General features: G+C 40.0%; 1 protein-coding gene across 1 annotated transcript in view; it reads right to left on the reverse strand.

Annotated features, from left to right (window-relative positions):
• Positions 1-21,764: 21,764 nt before the first annotated feature.
• The window catches only part of LOC126412300 (modular serine protease-like), a 263,406-nt gene continuing 262,679 nt past the window's right edge, over positions 21,765-22,491 (reverse strand). The window contains exons 11-12 of the mRNA XM_050081821.1: positions 22,149-22,305; positions 21,765-22,049 (exon numbers count right to left, since the gene is read on the reverse strand). Of these exons, the coding sequence (XP_049937778.1) occupies positions 21,844-22,049; positions 22,149-22,305 (363 nt within the window). The 3' untranslated portion in view covers positions 21,765-21,843. The remainder of the gene's footprint in view (positions 22,050-22,148; positions 22,306-22,491) is intronic.

The raw sequence follows: 22,491 nt of genomic DNA on the forward strand, positions 1-22,491 counted from the left end.
GAACTAGCTCAAAAGCATGCGTCCAAATACTAGTTTTCTTGCAACTTACAAGAATCACTCCATCTTAGTTCTCGATACAATGTTATACGTACGTGATTTGCGCCTTCCTGTACGAGTTTAACTTATATTGTTGCACAGCGATATCGATACCGTTGTTGATTGAACCTCTACTTGCTTTGTTGTAGTGGTAAGGAATGCTTATTCTTCGACCGTTGTAATTATTTCTGGAACATTTCGTTTTTTCCTGCTTGAATCCTCGGGGGTCGACCTGTTTGCCACTGATACGGATAGTCAAGTGAGTTCTAAGTGTTCCGGTGTTGCTCCAGGCACTGTTTTGTCGCTTTTGCAGTGAGATTTTGTGTTCCCTTTAACTCAACAGTACTTCCACTTATCGGAAATAACTGACGTCTTTTTGAAAATACTTTCGGGTACGCCACAGCTCAGCTCCCCTCACCTCGCCCCTTCCCATGAAAGTCTCACTGGGAAGTGTGGGAATATAATTACAGTTACGTTCTTCAGTGAACTACTAAGAACAATCAATATTGAGCTAGGAGGTTTATGGCAAATAAATTACATAAAATAATTACATACCCTTCACCACGAATGTTCACTCATATCACCCCGAAACTGCAAATCAAACGCGCGTGTCTTTTTCTCTGTATAGAAAATTGGAGAAAAATCACTAACTACACTGTACACGTTTCACGTTCGTTACCAGAGCAACAGTGCATGGCTATGTAGCTACGGCGTGAAGGCGGGTGAGAGGGGTGGGAAGGGAGGGGAGGGAAAAGGGGAGGGCGGTGTTAGAATACTGCCTCTCCTCACATTTAGGTTATCACGTTGTTTTTATTTTCTTAAATGTCGGATTATTCGTAGAGTGCGGCGGATATTGCCGTAGTTGCCAGACAGGTCAGGCGCGTACTGTTACATCCGGCCTCGTCGTTGATTATTGGGTGTCTAGAAAACCTAGACAAAACTCAAACAAATCGTATTAATGAATTTTATTATAAAATGAAGAATACAATACTTAACTTCGTGTTACAAAAATGTGTCGCGAGCAAAGCACAACATAAGAAATAAGCAATGTTCAGTATAAAAATTCTAAGTCGCTGCTATACAAGTCACTGGTCTCGAAACTACTGTTGAACTGGGCCGAGAGGAATGGCGCGCCGTTTATGTCCTCTTCACATAGAGGCCGCTGCTGATGTCTTTTCTATCGTTCCCAACTGGCGTGCCAGCGCTTGACTTTACCCCGTAACAAGTATTGACTGCTGTTCGATCACTGTTGGCTGGTGTTAGTCATTTTCGACAGGTCCGCACGTTGCTTGTGCCTGCAAGACTAAACTGATCAAAAAAAGTTTTGACCACATACAGGTCTGCGAACGTGTGTGGCCTTAGATCTAGGGAAACCGAGCAGTTAGTAATGAGGGTTGTGGCAATACTAGTTTTGAACAGTATATTAACGTACAGGTACAGAGGATAACTTGTTAACAACCTAAAGGGACAGCAAAAAAAAAAAAATGGTTCAAATGGCTCTGAGCACTATGGGACTTAACATCTGTGGTCATCAGTCCCTTAGAACTTAGAACTACTTAAACCTAACTAACCTAAGGACATCACACACACCCATGCCCGAAGCAGGATTCGAACCTGCGACCGTGGCATCGCGCGGTTCCGGACTGAGCGCCTAGAACCGCTCGGCCACAGCGGCCGGCAAAGGGACAGCAAAACCGATTCTTTTACAGTTAAGATTTCTACCTTAAATCTGGCGCTCCTCCCCCAAATTTGGCGCGCTGGCTACTCGTAGTCCGCCTAAGCCCTGAGGGCCCGACAAATCTCAAACTACTGTTCGGAAGTGCTGTGCAGAATTTTTTACATGTGCATGCAGAGGCTGTCCCCCATTAGGAGTCACAGACAGAAAAATGGGACGAACGGAGAGCACAAAATGTAGTAGGTGTTAGATGCTACAGTCAAAAGCAAAAACCGCTGCCAACAAAATCATTGATCCCATATTTCTTAACGGCAACATAATTTATTCATTGGCTCTACCTATAGATCAGATAAAACTCCAAATGAATTTGGGGGGGGGGGGGGGGGGGGGGGGGAGAAACCGTAACTTGCCCCCGCCTCCAACCCTGTTGGCACGGCGCTGTTCTAATAATGATGTCCAGCAACAATATGTGACGGGCTTAAACTTGACAAAAAACTCTAAAGAAAAAATCAGTACATTCAGGAGCACAGTGTAGTGGACACGTGCCTAAGTGTTGGTGTCCGAGAACAATGCATAGCGACAACCGGCAATGCAGCGGCAACAGCCGGCAAACGCGCTCTGCCGACCCCTCCCCGTTGTCTTTAGCTAGACAACCTGTATTTACGATAGGCGGGAGTGGTTCTGATATGACACTTGCACTTTTTATTGTGACTGAACCACGTACTGAAAACGTGGTATTCTTCATTATTGTGACTGAACCAGGTGCTGAAGACGTGATATTCTTCATCGTTTTCCTTATTCTTCAAACATCTGATTAATTTGTACTCTTGAAACAGAGGTTCTACCATTCCTAAAGCTATTTTTACTCACGTTGACCAGAGTATTTATGGAGGAGACATTCACGTAATTTGCTAAGAGTAAGATTTCCGATTAACACACTGCTCATCCTTTAAAACAATGTGAACTTGACTTAACATTTTTGTTTATTTGTTTTTTTTCTACACTCAATACAGCTTTTGATTTGTTTGCTGTCCCTAAAATTACTTTGTATGTCTTAAAATAGTCTTAAGTGTTTATGGTTGTTTCGCTTTTCGAGTTCACTCAAATGTTTTTCAGAATGACTGGATGCTCTGACAGCAGGTGATACCCACTGGATATTGTTCCTTGGCATTACACTGATTCAAATAGAGACATGAAGTACTAGAAAATGCACTGAATGATTCATCAGTTGTTTTTGCAAATAATCTTTCCTTTGCTAGCATTTAAATTAAAATACTCACTTTTTTCTGAGAGAAGTGCCTTTTATATTCTCATTTATATTTTATTTCCTTTTGTATGGAAGAATTTATACACATGGCAGGTCTTGTGATATGAAAGGCCTGAGTTTACATTTAATGCCTCAGGGCCACGATTTTCTACATTTGTGAATCTATTGTCTAACATGGTAGATAACAAATTTGTTGTTCTGCAGGGGCCTATAGGGAATTTTGACTTTCAGTTTGGTCAGTTTTTATTCTTCTGGCACATTATTCAAAATGTTTTTCGGTATTTAGATGGTCCACTTCTGTTTTTGCTTTAAACTATAATCCTGCTCTTGTATAAATGCAGTCACCATTTTTACTAACACACTGGCAGTAATGAGATGCTAATTTAAAGTTGCTTACAAGACTTCTTCCACTACTCTTGCAAATAAACTACTACAAGAGGATCATCAAAATTATTTAAAGCAAATTCTAAATTTAACACTTTGTTCTTGAGGCACTGTATATTTTGACACACTATCCTAAAAATTTTGTAAGTATTTTTACTTTTGTCATTACCTGGTAATGTACTGCTTTTCTCCTGATAGCACAATTTACTGTATTATTTTGTGTGTGCTGTATGATTTCCTTCTGAATACTCCAATGCATATGTGATGATGGCAATATGATACACCATTACCTTGGACTAGATAGTAACTAGCTATGATTTCTTGTGGAGGTTATTACATGTTGTTTGATTTTTTTGTGAATTGCCAAACCATTTCTTATTTGTGATATTGATGTTTTGCTGTAGGCACCCCCCCTTTCTGAACACCTTATGTGCTTCCACACTGTGGGCAATTTTAGTACCATCATAACATATGTAACCAGTCCTACTTAAGTGTCTGAAGCAAGAATTTCAAGATGTCTGAGGCTCCACCTTTTTCACGCAGATGCACTTGGTTTGATAGTATGTGCAATCAGCAGAAATATTAAATGTGATCCTCACTTGAATGCGTTACACAGCAGAAATGTATTATGGGAAATGAACAATTTTCTGAAGGCTGTCCATTACCCAGCCAGGCCAACACCCCATCACAATCAGAATGACAAACAGGCAGAAAGCTGACATTGTGAATAGCAGAGAATACCTGGATGATATTGCCTCACCTCCCACAAGTGCGAGGCCTGAATCGTGAACTTAGTAATATGTCCTCAGTGAGGAGAATTCATGACATCATTCTATCAGCACAGCTTGATTTTGCAATAGAGAGTAAAAGTTTCAGTAGAATACCTATCAGCCTGCTGATATGGTGGAAAGGCAAACAAGCTGAAGCATTGAAAGCCATTCCTGTGAAACAGAGGGATGGTGAAGACGGCATAACTCCATTGTTGCAGCTGAACAATAATAAATACTCAGGCTTCTGAGTCTTCCTACGAATTGCAGTACACCAACTATGTGGCTGAATCTGTTATCTGCTGCTACTATTCACCAATATGACATCCGCCTTCGAAACTGCCACCTGTCTGGTCTGGTCTACTGTACTCAGCTGCTGTGAGCTGCCAACCTGGACACTTCTACCTCTGGCTCACTGTGCTGAACAGATGGTGTTTGGTGCACCATCCATCGTTCAAAATAGTTGGGAGGTATGCTAACCCCTGTTATCCGCAACTAGTACCTGTAAGTAGCCACCAATATCCGTGGCCTTCCTTGATGGTGGGGCCGTGGTGTTATCTATCCATATCATGCAGAGGTGTTAACATTTTATTACCTTTTTATTATTATTACCTTTTATTACCAATTCTATGTCATTCACCAGCAACTGCTGGATAGACAGCATCAAGATACAACATTATCAAAATACATTAATACAACTCTACTATGATAGTAATTTAGTACTGCAAGACATATTTAAGTTACAAATTAGATTGACATTTTACCCAAGCGCATACTTTCATTTTCCATGAGAGTGCTCCAGCAATGCACAGTTGCCGTCCTGGGCAGAAACGACTGCTGTATGGACTATATTAGCTGCCAGTGAGATCTGCTATCCACCTGACACCGTATTTTTGTGAATGAACACTGCTGGGGTGATGTCTTCTGAGGATTACTGAGAGAGATGTCAGCACATTCTGAGGCCACTGGGTTGACTGCCACTGGCCTGAGCACCAACACAGAGAAGAAAACACAATTGTTAATTTTAAAGTAATAAATTTTCTCGTAATGCTGTACCAGTAATGCCCAGTGAGATTACCAGCCTGCCCCACCACACACCATGCTCAGCAGGCATCTCAACCCAGGCCCAATCACAAATGTCTTTCCCGGAATCGACGACTCTGTTCCTACCACATTAAAAAGCCTTTGCCGATACCCTTTCAAAGCACCCATTTGCTCTGGTATTACTATGCACCACTTAGTCCATACAGCAGTTGTTTCTGCCCAAGAAGGCAATTGCATATTGCTGGAGCACTCTCATGGAAAATGAAAGGGTGTGCTCAGGTAAAATGTCAACAGCTCTGCATGATGTGTATAGACAACATCATAGCCCTTCCACCAAGGAAGGCCACAGATATCAATGGCTGCTTACAGCTTCTATTTGTGTGGAGCAGTGGTTGGCATATCTCTGAATTATTTCGAAAGGTAGTTATGTACTTTTCATGGTAACACCATGTTGCCACATTATGTTAGCTACATCCTGTAGAAGTACCAAAGAGAAATGCTCATCCATTGTTCAATTATGGGTTACACTGCACTGCTTGGCCCCTGCACTGAAGGATGTATCTTAAAGAAATCCTCAACGGAAAGCTGCAGAACTTGTCCACTGGGTTTCTGTATTACTGGTATGTGACTAGGCAGTCAGAGTGTTGGTAACACACCCACAACAGACAGAGACCAGTTAGGACAAATTTTTAGTAGCCCCATTCCTTCTGCTATCAAAGAGGCACCAGTTGTCCATTCTGCCAATCTGCATCCTGAATTAGTTTTGGTGGATGGTTGCTGTTGGCTGCTACTTTGCTTTGTTTTGCCTACCTGTACCTAATTCTTACTCTACTTCGGTGCTACCCATCCTGTTCTTTGATTCTTCTTTTCCTAACAGGTAGCAGTCTCAGACTAACCACTCTTAGCAATCCTGGTTTGTTATCTCTTTTCCAGTCTAGGTCACCGAGGGACCACGTCTACCTTCCTAATTTGTCAACTACCTTCTCTCTTTCAAATTTTGTCATGAGGGATGAACTTTTCGAAATGCGCCTATGTGGTATGCGTATCCCCAGACATCTGATCAAACAGCTATTTCAGACATAAGTAAGACGTCCATCGAATTTCAGAGTGACTAAAGCTGTCACCTCTAGCATTGCATTCATGTTACTGCTTGATTATTATACACTTCTAGGTCTCTGCAACATTTTTCGTGGAAACAGAATATCCTGGAACTTTGTTCACTACACACTTTTGTCATTCTTATAAATTTATGTTCTTTTTTTTAAAACTATGTTTGCAGATAGCAATCTGTGCACTTGTCACTGGAAAAATATTGAGGACCTCCAATGTTGCTTCTGAGTTATGATGTGAAAGCTTTGATATCTTAGCAAGTATTCACCTGTCAGATCTCAGATGCAACCCACAAACAATCTCACATAGTATACAGTACAAATACTGACTGTGAAGTTATGGTTTTGATGGGAAACAGCCATTCTAAACTTATTTGACAATCATTCTTTTGTATCATGTATGCAATTCTTTACAGGCAAACCACTAATCTGACATTGTCCTAAACTTAGTGCCAAATCAGTTAGCATAATTTTATGTCAAAAACATGATAGTCTCCATTACATATTTTACTTCTTTCTGTGCCAGCCAGTGATACTGGATATTGAACCCTATTCTGTAAGCATCTCAGGTTATGGATACCAGTTATTAGTGAAGACTGAAAAATGTGTCCCACCTTATGATTTATAATGCTGTCTCAATACACAGAACTATGAGTGTCCAGACCTAGTGATTCAAACAAATGGGTCTGGTTGTGAGATAGCACTTAAGTTAGGTGAGCTCATTAAACCCCCATGTCCACAAATTTTGAGTGCATGAACAGTCAGCAATGACAGAGTGTATTCTATGCCTAAACCATCTATTACTATAGTCTGCTACAGCCCTGTCATGGTTCCTCAAATCTATTATGTATCATTAACCAGTAGTGGATGGCTATTAAGTAGCTCCCAGTGTGATGTTATCACTCCTCCTTTTTAAGTGCCTCCCCAGTTGGAATATGTCTTCTACATTAGTTTGAAACTCTTTCTGCTGTATTTGTCCAACTTACCTCTGGAGGTGCACTCCTGGGACAACTGGTTGCTGTTACTTAGCTTTACCAATGGATACTTATAACAATCCCTAGATACACTCATTACCCAAGAAAAAGAACTTACTAGGGTGGATTGTGTACTGCACACATTGAGGACTGGCATTGGCAGAAATAAATTTTAATTGAGACATTGCCAAGCACCATTTTCACTTCTTCAGCTCTAGGTCTGCTTGGTGTTACTATAGGATTCTTATACAGAAAAGGTTATTGTAAATGCCATTGCAAATTACCTCAGCTGCCAGTCAACTATAATAGTCATTAAGCATGTATCCCCTCCCACCCTTAGATTTGTATATATAACTATAAGATTATTCATGTGATGTGAACTTTTATTGATGGGATTGTTGAGTTTTTTATCAGTGACTTTGTGCTTAGTGAATAAAGATTAACTTCAGATGTAAATGGAAAATGATAGCTCAAGTATAAGTGGCCTTCAGCCCTAATGCTACAACTTGGAGCTGTGTGTGTGATAGAATTAGTTTAAAAACTACTTATTACTAACTCTGTAGTCTAAAAAAAGAAAAGAAGAGAAACCCCTATTACATTCACTTCCTTTCATACATAAATACTCCCCTTGGGCCTCAAACTATTACCTGCTGAACAGAATGTTGCAGTTCTCGGGACATTCCACAGGGTGACCCGAATGCAGCGTATACCGCCAGCCTCTGTGCCACCACAGTGTAGCTATGCGCTACACCCATATGCAGAGCCCTATCTCATGCTGCTGGCTGCTACAGACATATGACCTCCAGTCCACATGCAATGCTCTACCTTCTACCACTGCATATCACACATCTTCACTATTGACCAGGTCATCCATCTGTATGTGCAAGGTAAAACGTGATGAGGTCATAACTTTGTGCTCATCATTATTTCTGGACTGATAAGAATTATTCAAATGCAATATATAAACATTGGTAAAACTTTTACAAATTTTTATCGAACTTTCATCACATTTATAAAACTACCCCCCCCCCCCCCCCCCCCCCCCCACTCATGCAGCAACAGTAATAATCGCTCTGCTTAGTTTTTATGGCCCATTCCCACACTGTCTTTCCAAAGAAGTCTTACCAGGCAATCATTATTAACGTTTATAACTGACTCACGCAGATTGTGGAAGCACTGTACAGGAACCACCTGCTTGAAAGGAGTAGGGGCACTAAATTTTAAACATTTTTATTGGGAATTTCCATTCCTTTGCTATGAGCTGAGACCCTGTGCAGACTGCCCACAGTCCTACAGCATGTACTGATGGACCATGGAATGCCTTAATGCCTGTTCACCATCCCTGGCCGACGTGGGTGCAAGCGAGGTGGCCAGTGCCTGGTCTGCTAACACATTCCTCTCTTACATCACTTTTGCGACTTTGGTCATAAGGGCCACCTTTCCAAACAGTTAGTTGCTTCCCCATGTGTCTCAAATATACATCCCTTTACATGAATGAATCCTCCAAATTGTTTCTGGGATTCATTGCTTCATTATTCCAGCTGTCTATACTGCCCACATCAAAAGCATTCCTGCTCTCCTGCACAAGGAACAGTGACTATCACTGATAAGTTACAGATTGTGAAAGCTATTGCAGATGAATTTTAACAAAGGGCACCATACTTTCATCCAACAGTGCATGGGTTTCCCTGATTCATTTGTTTCAGAAACAATATGGTACATTTTGGATGTGTGGAGATTACAGAGCCCTCAATGCTCGAACCATTCTTGTCTGGCATCCCATACCAAATATACAGAATTTCTCTCATTTGTTATAGGTCTTCAGGATTACCGACTCTCAAAAGGCTCTCTTACAGATACCAATGGCCATAGATGACAATCCAAAGATGGCTAAAATTACCTCCTTCAGGTTGTTTGAGATTTTGTACATGCTGTTTGGTTTGAAAAATGTAGCACAGACTTGGTACCAGTTCATTGATACCACTCTGTATGAGCTTCCCTTTTGTTGTCTGTACCTTGATGATGTGCTAATTTTTTTCTCTTTCACCACAAGGTTTTCAATACTCTGGACCAATTGGGCATGGTGGTGACAAAGAAAATTGCTAACTACAGCGCCAGACAGTGACATTTTTGAGTCATTGCGTGTTGCCAGCAGAGATCAGATCAATGGAAGACAGGACCAAACGAATGAAACTTACACCTTGGCCTACAACTTACCAAGAATTAAGGTGGTTTTTAGGGACCATAATGGTTTTTAGGGACCATAAACTTTTACTGGTGACGTGTTCTTCCACAGGCTGTGAAAATCCTGGTGTTACTAGCTAATGCCCTGACCTGGAAGAAGGCGAATTAAACTGTACGATGGTCAACTGAGGTGACACACTCTTTTGATGTGATTAAGCAATTGTTAGAGAATGCAGTTATCTTGGCCCAGCCCTCACATATGGCATATTTTTCTACTAAAGCCGATGCAGGCAAGATTGCAATTGGTGCAGTTTTGCAACAGACGATTAACGGTATCAGACGATTAACGGTATCAAGCAAACCCTACAGTTCTTTTCCCATACAAAGCACAAGAGCCAGTTGCTAGCATTGTATGAGGCAATAAAACACTTTAAACAGGATATGGAAGGTCAGCCACATCACACATTTTACAAACCACCGCCCTTGGGACTATGCTACCCGTAATCAAAGTCACGATGTGTCCCCTCACTGCTTCGGACACATGGCCCATATTACACAACTAACCACTGACATCTGGCATCTGGCACATAAACAAGGGTGGAGGTGGAGGAAGAGGCTTGGGGGTGGGGGCATCGAGGAAAAGGCTTGGTGGGGGGGGGGGGGGGGGGGTAGGATGGAGGCTTGTGGGAGGGGGGGGGACATTGTGGTGGCAGACTATGTGCTACAAATTAATGCCCTTAGTGCACTGATTGATTCTGGCAATTTGACCGTAAAGCAGGAGCAAGGCGGACAGGTACAGGCGCTCTTGGATGACTCCAGAATGAGTTTATACTCGCAAAACATATCGATGTCTCACTCTAGCATGCACCTACAATGAGATACAGCACAAGGCAGCCATCTTTGTCATCTTGCATAATCTGTTACATCTGGAAGTTCATTCCTCCATGAGGCCCATTACAGAGCAATTTGTTTGGCCTAAGGTAGAGGCAGATTGCACAAAATGGACCAGAGCTTTCCTTCCTTGTCAATGCATATATACCTAAAAGGCCATTTCCAATATGTATACTTGCATCTGGACAGACCATTACACGAATCAAATGGTTTCAGGGGTATTCGGTCGCCCACTGTCTTTATGACATGTTTGGTTAAAGCCATTACTTTAAAGGGTATGACAGTGTAGTCTTTGGTGTTTCCTTGATGTCTCATTTTGGGTTCCTATTGTCCATCAAAACTGATCTGGGGGTGGAAATTCAAATCACTTTTCCTTTGATGATCTGTGCACATTGTGTGGAATGCAACATTCCTCACAATTGCAACAGGTTGCTTGAAAGATGCACCAAACATTGAAGGCTGCACTGATGTGTTATACTTTCAATCGGCAAAAGCATTACCATGGTTTCTGCTGGGTATATGGACAGCTTATAAGGACAATCTGAAATGCTCTCTCCGAGGAACTGGCAATACAATGTGTCCTTTGTTTTTGCCACACACTGACCTTAATTCAATCTCTCTCTCACATATTACCCTACCTTTTACCTTTAAGCTCTAAGGTTTTCAATCTTGTCCTATGCTGTCCTCCACAATCAGTCTTTTTTTCTTATCATGTCTGTAAAGTCTCCCCTGACCTGAAGTTCTGGGTGACTTTTCCAAACACTCCCCATGTCCGAAACCTCATCAGTCCTTTCACTTCAATTCTATTCCTTCCTCCTCAACCCTTCTGCCAGGAGGAGCCACTGGCTCTAAAAGCTTGCAAATTTCAGTACCTTTTTAAACATGCATTCTCTGCTGTCAGATGGTGAGTAGATTTTTTTATCTATTCTATTACATAACCCAAAATTAGCATTAAGAACAATGAACAGGTATGTCCTCTTAAATTGCTTAGTGACTTGTTAATTCTGTTTTATGATTCCCTTACAACAGAAGTGTTCATATCTTACTGTGTGTGGATTTATGTTAGTAAAGTGATTCGATTTCTGACAACAGTACTCACATTAGTCTGCATACTCACTGGTATGAAGCTCCCACAAGATGATCATTTGGGGGCAACACTAAAATCAGTACTGAAAATAATGGAGCACACAGAAAAAAGAAAAGAACAAAAAACATAAATTAGTGAATTAGTTGCATGTTAATGCTTGCCATCCTATGAACAAAGTTTTTAAACTAGATTGTATCTGCAACATTAGAAATGTTAATAAGCATTTCTACCAGAACAGTATCTGAAAGATCCACCTGCTCATACGCCATCTTAACAACTATATTTTGTTTGTGAACCTCTGTTCACCGTGCTGAAAAATTTTTTTTGAGCTTTCCCTGCAACACCAAAAATTTCTTAAGCTGCACTGATGTGTTATACTTTCAATCGGCAAAAGCATTACCATGGTTTCTGCTGGGTATATGGACAGCTTATAAGGACAATCTGAAATGCTCTCTCCGAGGAACTGGCAATACAATGTGTCCTTTGTTTTTGCCACACACTGACCTTAATTCAATCTCTCTCTCACATATTACCCTACCTTTTACCTTTAAGCTCTAAGGTTTTCAATCTTGTCCTATGCTGTCCTCCACAATCAGTCTTTTTTTCTTATCATGTCTGTAAAGTCTCCCCTGACCTGAAGTTCTGGGTGACTTTTCCAAACACTCCCCATGTCCGAAACCTCATCAGTAATGGATGATAGTAATACTAGCATCCCCCCTACTTCCTTTCTCTTGAAATTTTATTAAATATTTTAATCTCTTAATCCATAATCAACTAAACTTATTTCTTGGGAAAAAAGAAAGGTCAGTTATCTGTATGTTAATGTAAAAATATTATGAAAGCTTGACATGGTGTGTCTGGATGCATGTAAATCTGTGACAACTGGTTGCTATTCTGATATTCCTTACTGCAGTCTGTTGTCACATTTGTCTTAATATTGATTACTGGTTTTATTCAAATTTCAAACATCTTCAGATCAACTGCAGTCACGGAGCATGAAACTGGTAATAATTATTAGAACAATTGTGGCAACAGAATGCAATAAATATATAATGGTAAAAATATTACTACTGTTAATGCCATTAAAACTGCCAATGAAGCACAAATTGCAACTGAAAATAAGGAACTGGTGTAGAGTGTTCTACTTTTAATGTAAATCCTTTGACTGTATTCTCTTCAACTTCCTACTTACAAAACAGTTTTGGTGCAGAAAATTTTTTACTGCAGCCTACTTGTTATTTGAACAACAAGAAGAATTCTGAATTATTAAATTTCTATTCTACTATGCCCTGGATTTTCATAGTAAACATGTAATTTCATCCCCATCTGTGGATAGTATCTCAGTTGGTCAAGGTCCACTGTTCCTGCTGAAATAGTTACTGTTGAATGGCAGTCTTCATTTCCTGTCTATGCACACTACCTTGTGACCCTCTTAGGGCTGCCACAACGTGGAATACCATCAGGAATTCACTGCTGCACTGCACGTCAGAGGCTGCTACTCAAACGGCTGGCTGTGTGTGGAATGCACACAAAGTTTGTAGGTTTGTTTTAGTTTAAATAACTCTCCATTCATTTCAGATACAAATAGACATAGGGGGCCATGGAGTATAGTCATGGAGATTCAAGGGAATGGCCCCCAACATGAAATGATTAAAATCCTAGTGATCAAGTGCAAAACATTTGCAGTACAGGATGTCCAGAAATTCCTATTATAAACTTCTAGGGCTTTTAGAGGAGAGTGGGTACATAACATTTTGAATAGGAACCCTTGACCAGAAACGTATTATTTCTGAGCTACAGCCATTTCAAAACATGTTTGCTAAATAGGTATGCAACAGGGTAGTCATGGTGGGGGTCATTTCATTTCATAGGATTAACTGATGTCGTATGACACCTATACTAACTCTCCAACTTGGTTTAAGCCTTACATGTCTGTGAATGTCAGAGCAACTTGGTTGAGTTCACTTTTGCAGAGTACACCAACTAGATCCTTCTGAATGGCGAAGCTCATGGTAATGGAAGAGCTCGTTGCCTTTTTCAGGATTGTTCTCCACAAAAACTAACTCCCTGGCATACCATTTTCATCAATCTCACAATGGCTTTGAGAGAGGGTACCTTTACAGTCAGCAGGCTGACTGTCCTGCTCCAAGGAGATGCCACACACCTGAACTGGAAGAGGCCGTACTGCATCACATTGAAGAGAACCTGTCAATGAGTATACGAGCAATTTGTCTGGCTGTCAATGAGTGGAATTGTAAAACAAGTTATGTACTGGGTCAGGTCTAATCAATTACTTGTAAGAGTGGTCTGGTCACATTACCAATATGTTTTCACATGGTGGTTGTACAAAATGATACATTTCCAGACATGGGTTCCAATCCAAAATATTATCTACTCACTCCCCTCTACAAGTCCTAGAAGTTTGTAATGGAAATTTCCAAACACCCTGTATAGCTCCAGCAGTCCTAAAAATCAGTGGAGCTCATATTAGCAGGTACAGAAAGCTGGGAACGCTGAAACTGACAGTCATGTGGTTTCTGTGGTACATCTAAGTGTATTCTGAAAGGATAAGCTAATGGGATATGAATGTGCTGCATTTGTTGTTGTACGTTGGAAATCCACTTAGATATAAATTGAAACTGTATGCGAGATTGTAAGGACAAGATTCACAGTCAGTATCTAGTGTGGGCATAAACTTTTAACTGGAATTTTCTAGCAACCACGAGACTTGCTCCTGGATGCAACAGAAAACCTCAGTTCATTGGTACGTATTTCCGCTAAACATGCTGCCATCACTGATCTTGCAGATTAACAATGGGGACCAGTGTGCCAGCCAGCCTGGATGTGGATATTAAGTGGTTTTCCACATCCACCTAGATATAGAGGGTGGTTCCCATGGCCTACTTCAATTACACAATACACAAACACTTTGAAAGAATTTGTAACATTTGAACTTGCAAACTACATTAGACATGAATACACAGTTTCCTTACCAGGTAAGTGCTGGCAGTAGCTTAAAAATTCCTTTTGGAGTGGTGATCTTGTCATAATAATAGCTTAATTACAGGTATGATTGGTTCTTTGTGAAATTAGATGTCTCATACCAGTCCAGACCCAGCAGTGACTAATAATCCAACAAGCATTTGGGAAAATTATAGTTTGTAAGTGGTGGGTGTAACAGGATATCCTGTGAGACATTGCTAAAGGTCTTATCTGAAAAGTAAATAGGACAGATAGTTTGGGAGCCTAGAGACAACATATATGATAACAATCAAATAATGGAAAATCCAGGATGGAATTAACAATATTATGAGAAGGAAAGTTGTTACTCATCATATAGCAGAGATACTGAGTCAAAGACAGGCACAACAAAAAGCCTCTCAAAATTAAAGCTTTTGGACATTGGCCTTCATCACCAATAGACTCACATGCACATGCGCAAGCACACCCACAACCATTCACTATCACACCCTGTTATTACAGCCTTACAGTCACTGATTACATTGTCACCCGATTCTAAAAGTTCAGGTCTGTTATTTACTATGAGTTCTATGCAGGCTAAGGCATTGCCCTCATGTGTCAGTTCCTTAACTATTTGCTTGAAGTAATTTTCAGACATGACATTCAGAACAGTCTCTCACAAATATCTTCCTCTAGCTCCAGTTTTATTCACATGACTACAGTTCTACCATCGGTAAATTAATGTTTGCCCTTATTACAGTCAGAACCATACCAAGGTAATCATGCATCCCTGGCAGAATTTCCAAAGCACAACACAAAAACATATAGGCCGACCTCATCTGTTGACTGACAGAGACCACCGACAGTTGAAGTGGGTCATAATGTGTAATAGGCAGACATCTATCCAGACCATCACACAGGAATTCCAAACTGCATCAGGATCCACTGCAAGTACTTTGGCAGTTAGGTGGGAAGTGAGAAAACTAGGATTTCATGGTTGAGTGGCTGCTCATAAGCCACACATCACACCAGTAAATACCACATGACACCTCGCTTGGTATAAGGAGCATAAACATTGGGCAATTGAACAGTGGAAAAACATTGTGTGGAGTGATGTATCACGGTACACAATGTGGCGATCTGATGGCAGGGTGTGGGTATGGCGAATGCCTGGTGAATGTCATCTACGAGTGTGTGTAGTGCCAACAGTAAAATTCGGAGGTGGTGATGTTATGGTGTGGTTGTGATTTTCATGGTGGGGGGTTTGCATCCCTTGTTGTTTTGCATGGCACTGTCACAGCACAGGCCTACATTGATGTTGTAAGTACCTTCTGGCTTCCCACTGTTGAAGAGCAATTTGGGGATAGCGATTGCATCTTTCAACATGATTGAGCACCTGTTCATAATGCACGGCCTGTGGTAGTGTGGTTACACAACAATAACATCCCTGTACTGGACTGGCCTGCATAGAGTCCTGACATGAATCCTATAGAACACCTTTGGGATGTTTTGGAATGCTGACTTCATGCCAGGCCTTACCGACTGACATTGATACCTCTCCTCAGAGCAGCACTCCGTGAAGAATGGGCTGGCATTCCCCAAGGAACCTCCCAGTGCCTGACTGAATGTATGCCTGTGAGAGTGTAAGCTGTCATCAAGTCTAAGAGTAGGCCAACACCATATTGAATTCCAGAATTACCGATGGAGAGCACCACAAACTTGTATGTTATTTTCAGCCAGTTGTCCAGATACTTTTGATCACATAGTGCATGTTATACTTTGACCTATTCCCATCACATACTTATTGTGATCCAGTAATTCTGAAACATATTTGTCATCTCAGTGACATTCCAAAAATGCTGAAAAAGTTGTTAGAATTATTAAAAAAGTTGGCCATTAGAAACACTGTCAAAACCTCTTTATCAACCTGAAAATACTGTTATAAAATTCTATCTCTCTCATTATTCAAGTTAAGATTATGATTAATTAATTTGACATTAGAAGATGCATCTATGAACCTGCTCATATAGCTCAGTGGGCAGTGTGTTAGCTTGCAACATTGGGAAGTGAACTAGACTTGGATTGAATCCATGTGGCAGCTAACAGTCATTTGTCTGGTGCCCCTTTGTGTTGGTTTTCCACTCTCATTCAGGCAAATGCTTGGCTGGTCTCCAGCGTCTGCCTAAGAAAATACAATATGCACACTGCTAAAACATGGTAACACATAGAACCAAGTTTACACAATTAACAGACAGATGTCAGTATCTTAGTCAGTCAAGATCATGTTGTTGTTGTTGTGGTCTTCAGTCCTGAGACTGGTTTGATGCAGCTCTCCATGCTACTCTATCCTGTGCAAGCTTCTTCATCTCCCAGTACCTACTGCAACCTACATCCTTCTGAATCTGCTTAGTGTATTCATCTCTTTGTCTCCCCCTATGATTTTTACCCTCCATGCTGCCCTCAAATACTAAATTGGTGATCCCTTGATGCCTCAGAACATGTCCTACCAACCGATCCCTTCTTCTGGTCAAGTTGTGCCACAAACTTCTCTTCTCCCCAATCCTATTCAATACTTCCTCATTAGTTATGTGATCTACCCATCTAATCTTCAGCATTCTTCTGTAGCACCACATTTCAAAAGCTTCTATTCTCTTCTTGTCCAAACTATTTACCGTCCATGTTTCACTTCCATACATGGCTACACTCCATACAAATACTTTCAGAAATAACTTCCTGACACTTAAATCTATACTGGATGTTAACAAATTTCTCTTCTTCAGAAACGCTTTCCTTGCCATTCCCAGTCTACATTTTATATCCTCTCTACTTCGTCCATCATCAGTTATTTTGCTCCCCAAATAGCAAAACTCCTTTACTACTTTAAGTGTCTCATTTCCTAATCTAATACCCTCAGCATCACCCGACTTAACTCGGCTACATTCCATTATCCTCGTTTTGCTTTTGTTGATGTTCATTTTATATCCTCCCTTCAAGACACCATCCATTCCGTTCAACTGCTCTTCCAAGTCCTTTGCTGTCTCTGACAGAATTACAATGTCATCGGCGAACCTCAAAGTTTTTATTTCTTCTCCATGGATTTTAATACCTACTCCAAATTTTTCTTTTGTTTCCTTTACTGCTTGCTCAATATAGAGATTGAATAACATTGGGGAGAGGCTACAACCCTGTCTTACTCCCTTCCCAACCACTGCTTCCCTTTCATGTCCCTCAACTCTTATAACTGCCATCTGGTTTTTGTACAAGTTGTAAATAGCCTTTCGCTCCCTGTATTTTACCCCTGCCACCTTTAGAATTTGAAAGAGAGTATTCCAGTCAACATTGTCAAAAGCTTTCTCTAAGTCTACAAATGCTAGAAACGTAGGTTTGCCTTTCCTTAATCTTTCTTCTAAGATAAGTCGTAAGGTCAGTATTGCCTCACGTGTTCCAGTATTTCTACGGAATCCAAACTGATCTTCCCCGAGGTCAGCTTCTACTAGTTTTTCCATTCGTCTGTAAAGAATTCGTGTTAGTACTTTGCAGCTGTGGCTTATTAAACTGATTGTTCGGTAATTTTCACATCTGTCAACACCTGCTTTCTTTGGGATTGAAATTATTATATTCTTCTTGAAGTCTGAGGGTATTTCGCCTGTTTCATACATCTTGCTCACCAGATGGTAGAGTTTTGTCAGGACTGGCTCTCCCAAGGCCGTCAGTAGTTCCAATGGAATGTTGTCTACTCCGGGGGCCTTGTTTCGACTCAGGTCCTTCAGTGCTCTGTCAAACTCTTCACGCAGTATCGTATCTCCCATTTCATCTTCATCTACATCCTCTTCCATTTCCATAATATTGTCCTCAAGTGCATCGCCCTTGTATAGACCCTCTATATACTCCTTCCACCTTTCTGCTTTCCCTTCTTTGCTTAGAACTGGGTTTCCATCTGAGCTCTTGATGTTCATACATGTGGTTCTCTTATCTCCAAAGGTCTCTTTAATTTTCCTGTAGGCAGTATCTATCTTACCCCTACTGAGATAAGCCTCTACATCCTTACATTTGTCCTCTAGCCATCCCTGCTTAGCCATTTTGCACTTCCTGTCGATCTCATTTTTGAGACGTTTGTATTCCTTTTTGCCTGCTTCATTTACAAGATCATAACTAGTACTAAATAAGTAATTTATATGTTAATAAATTTAGTTTGTAAGTAGTGTTATCTTAGTAATTAATGAATTAGCTGTAAATTTTTATCTGTTTCAAACAATTACCAACTGAAATTATGGAGAGTAATACTCAATATACACAATAAAAATTTAGTCTGCTTTAATTTCTAGATAGAAAACTTACGTGTAAACCAGTTGTACATAAATAAATGAATAAAGGAATAAATAAATAAATAGAGCACATGACTTCCCTTCCCTAAGTAATCTGATGACTGATGACAGAAAGGGCATCAGACCACAAAGTTGAAAATAAAATAAAATTTGCTGAATCAAGTAAACAGTACATCCTGACAGTGGTACATGAAACAGAGAGAGTACATACATCATCAGAATCCTAACAGCGAAGTACACACTGATACTGAGTAACAGTGCGTCGAAGGTAAGGAAATACTACAAAACATCTATTCTTAATAGTGAACTCCATTCTGGTTGGTCCATATCAGTCAACAGTTTTAAACATCATAACTTCTAGTTGGAACATTCTACAGAGTGTTACAGAATGGTATGAGGCAAGTAATGTTGAGGTCACATCTTGAGAAACATCTCGTTCCTGAAGTTCTCTATGGCAACTGGCTAGTAATTTGTTGTAATATCCTTTAAAACCTCTGCTGTAACACTCCAATATTGACAGACAATCCTCAAGCCACCTCCGCTACAAAAATACCCCCCATCACTCTCAATTACCTACACATACCAGTTATAAAGAGTTCAGTCTCCTTTATATGAATCAATCAAAATATTTGTGTTGATCATTTAAAATGCATAGATGAGATTCTTGAGAGCCCCTGGGGTTGGATTTCAATGCCATGGGGTAAAGAGTAATTTTAGTAATATTTGAGGATTGCTCTGTAAGTCTGTTGACTCACTAAGATGTTTGTTGGGATAAGTTGTAAGGTTAAATGTGTACTTATTCCTTCCTTCCTTCCTTCCTTCCTTCCTTCCTGGTGTGCAGTATCCAGCTGCTGCTGGGTCTGGACTGGTATGAGACATCTAATTTCACAAAGAACCAATCACACCTGTAATTAAGCTATTATTATGACAAGATCACCACTCCAAAAGGAATTTTTAAGCTACTGCCAGCACTTACCTGGTAAGGAAACTGTGTATTCATGTCTAATGTAGTTTGCAAGTTCAAATGTTACAAATTCTTTCAAAGTGTTTGTGTATTGTGTAATTGAAGTAGGCCATGGGAACCACCCTCTATATCTAGGGGGATGTGGAAAACCACCTAATATCCACATCCAGGCTGGCTGGCACACTGGTCCCCATTGTTAATCTGCAAGATCAGTTTTATCTGGGGCCAGCCTGCCTCTAGTATCCCAGAAGCAGGTGCTTTAACACGCTTGGCCATCCGGACTAGTAAATGTGACATGGTGAAGTGCAGGAAATCACTGTATCAAATAACAGCACTGTTAACAAAGAGGATTAAATTTTTAAGTCGTTGCACCTATGGATATTTTGCAAAGAGCAGCATCAAAAATAAAAATTCTAGCAAAAACAAAAGATTGGATGGACTGGAACTGGACTGTAAGTCTGTGGCAAATTTGAACAATACCCACAAGCATCTTACAGATTATTTACTCAATGCTATAGTGCAAATACAGGGTGATAATTATTGAACTATATATATAAAAAAATTAGCTACAAACTACAGCATGCACACACTTTATTCAACATGTAAAAGACACTACAGATATTCAGATTTAGGTTATGAGACGTTTGATATGCCTGCCATCATCGACGATGACGTAGCACAGACGAATAGCGAAATTTTGCATGACCCTCTGAAGTGTTGGAACATCAGTGCTGTCGGTGACCTCTTGAATGTTTGTTTTCAGCTTAACAACAGTTTTGGATTTATTTCTGTACACCTTGTCTTTAATATACCCCCACGAAAAGGAGTCGGATGTGTTCAGAGCTGGAGAATACGACAGCCAATCGAGGGCCAGGCCAGTGGCCTCTGGGTACCCCAGAACCAGAATGTGGTTCTGTAAGTGCTCCTCCAGGCTATCAAACACTCTCCTGCTTCAAAAGGGTTAAGATCCATCTTGCATGAACCACATTTTGGCAAAATCTGGGTCACTTTGGATAGTGGGACCGAAATCATCTTCCAAAACCTTCATGTACTGTTCAGCAGTCACTGTCACATCAAGGAATATCACACCAATTATTCTGTGACTGGACGTTGCACACCACACAGTCACCAATTGAGGGTGAAGAGACTTCTCAATCACGAAACGAGGATTCTCAGTCCCTCAAATGGGCCAATTTTACTTACTGATGAACCCATCCAAATGAAATTGGGCTTCGTCGCTAAACCGAGCCACATGCATATACTAATTCCCATCATGTTCCATGGCCAATCACACATTTTGAACATTGTAATGCAAACTGTTCACAAGTTATGACAATTTTATAGTTCAGTAATTGTCACCCCTTATGTATGACATAAGCCTTTTTAACTGAAGTAACTAGCTATTTTACTCAAATATCCAGGTGTGTTGAAACTATGTCAGAGCAGTGTGCAAGCTTTAAAAATAGTGACAATAATTATCTAATAGTATTTTAAATCTTGTAAGTTATCAATCAGAAATAACTTTGTAGCAGGTCCGATATCAACAAAATTTATGGCATGCTAGGATCATGTTATCAGTTTATATAATGTATCCTCCTCCAAATAACAGTTTCACATGTCTGTACACACACACACACACACACACACACACACACACACACACACACACACACACACTGGTATTTGAATTAATACATTTCATATAAGTAAAATGCATACTGCTTAAAATTATGTCACAGCCATGAATCACATTCTAGTGACATTTACATCATACAAAGACAGAAGAGACTTTTCTTCTATGTAATATTGCTACCACTTATTTTGTATATATATATCTTCTCCTTGTGTTTAAATATGTATGAAAGTTTCCTATCTCCAAAAGGTTGACATCTCTTCAACTTATTTTATATTGGATGACTACCACTTAATGTTTCAGTAATCATAGTTGTTTTAAATAAGGTCACATTTTAAGATTTCTTTTTTAACTTCAAAGACAGTATAATAATATCTTCTGAAAAAGATGGGCTTTTTGGGGATGACAGTTTACTGTATCCTAAAAGCACCTCTCCTGATCAAATATAAAAATCATCATCATATTTATGTTAAGTGGAATCTAGAATATTAAAATTTCTTCCACATTTAATTATGGCACATATTTTACAATGTCACTGTGTTTTAATATTTGTCATAGTATATCTTGATCCAGTTCAAAAAATTGTTCACTTTTGTGAAAAGCGCCCTCTGACTTGAACATACTTTCCCTCCTCTTGACGGAACACCCAAACTCACTATTCCCTGAATGAACCATTGTTTTGTTGAAGCTGTTACCTCCTGCTCAAATGACAAGCCACCTCCACTGTCACCTTGGCAGACTGCAGAGCCTGAAAAGACCAAAGTGTGATAATTCCCTTTAAATGCAGGTTCATATTCATTTTATTTTTAAAATTTTATTATTATTTATTTTATTTGTGAATACTTACCATTTATATATCCTGCACAGAATTTGTCAGGAGTAAAGTAAGGTTTAAAAGACAAAGGAAGTAGTTTGTAACACTGCTTGAACTCAATAAATGGCAACTGGGTTGTTAGGAGTGTCTCACTTGGTGCTCCACTTTCAGTGTAGCCCCAGCCAGCAACCTTAAAATGACAGTAAGAACGATTTTTTAGATCTGTGTCATCCTTCCAAGGGTTGTTTTTTTTTTTTTTTAAATAAAAAAAATAGTTACAGAAGCTTAAACATACACTGTGAAATATCAGATAAAACGCTAAAATTTAATTAGAAAATGTAAAAATATCCATCAACATTTTAGGTAATAAATTTAC

This window comes from Schistocerca serialis, chromosome 7 (assembly GCF_023864345.2).
Source record: "Schistocerca serialis cubense isolate TAMUIC-IGC-003099 chromosome 7, iqSchSeri2.2, whole genome shotgun sequence".
Lineage (NCBI taxonomy): Eukaryota > Metazoa > Arthropoda > Insecta > Orthoptera > Acrididae > Schistocerca > Schistocerca serialis.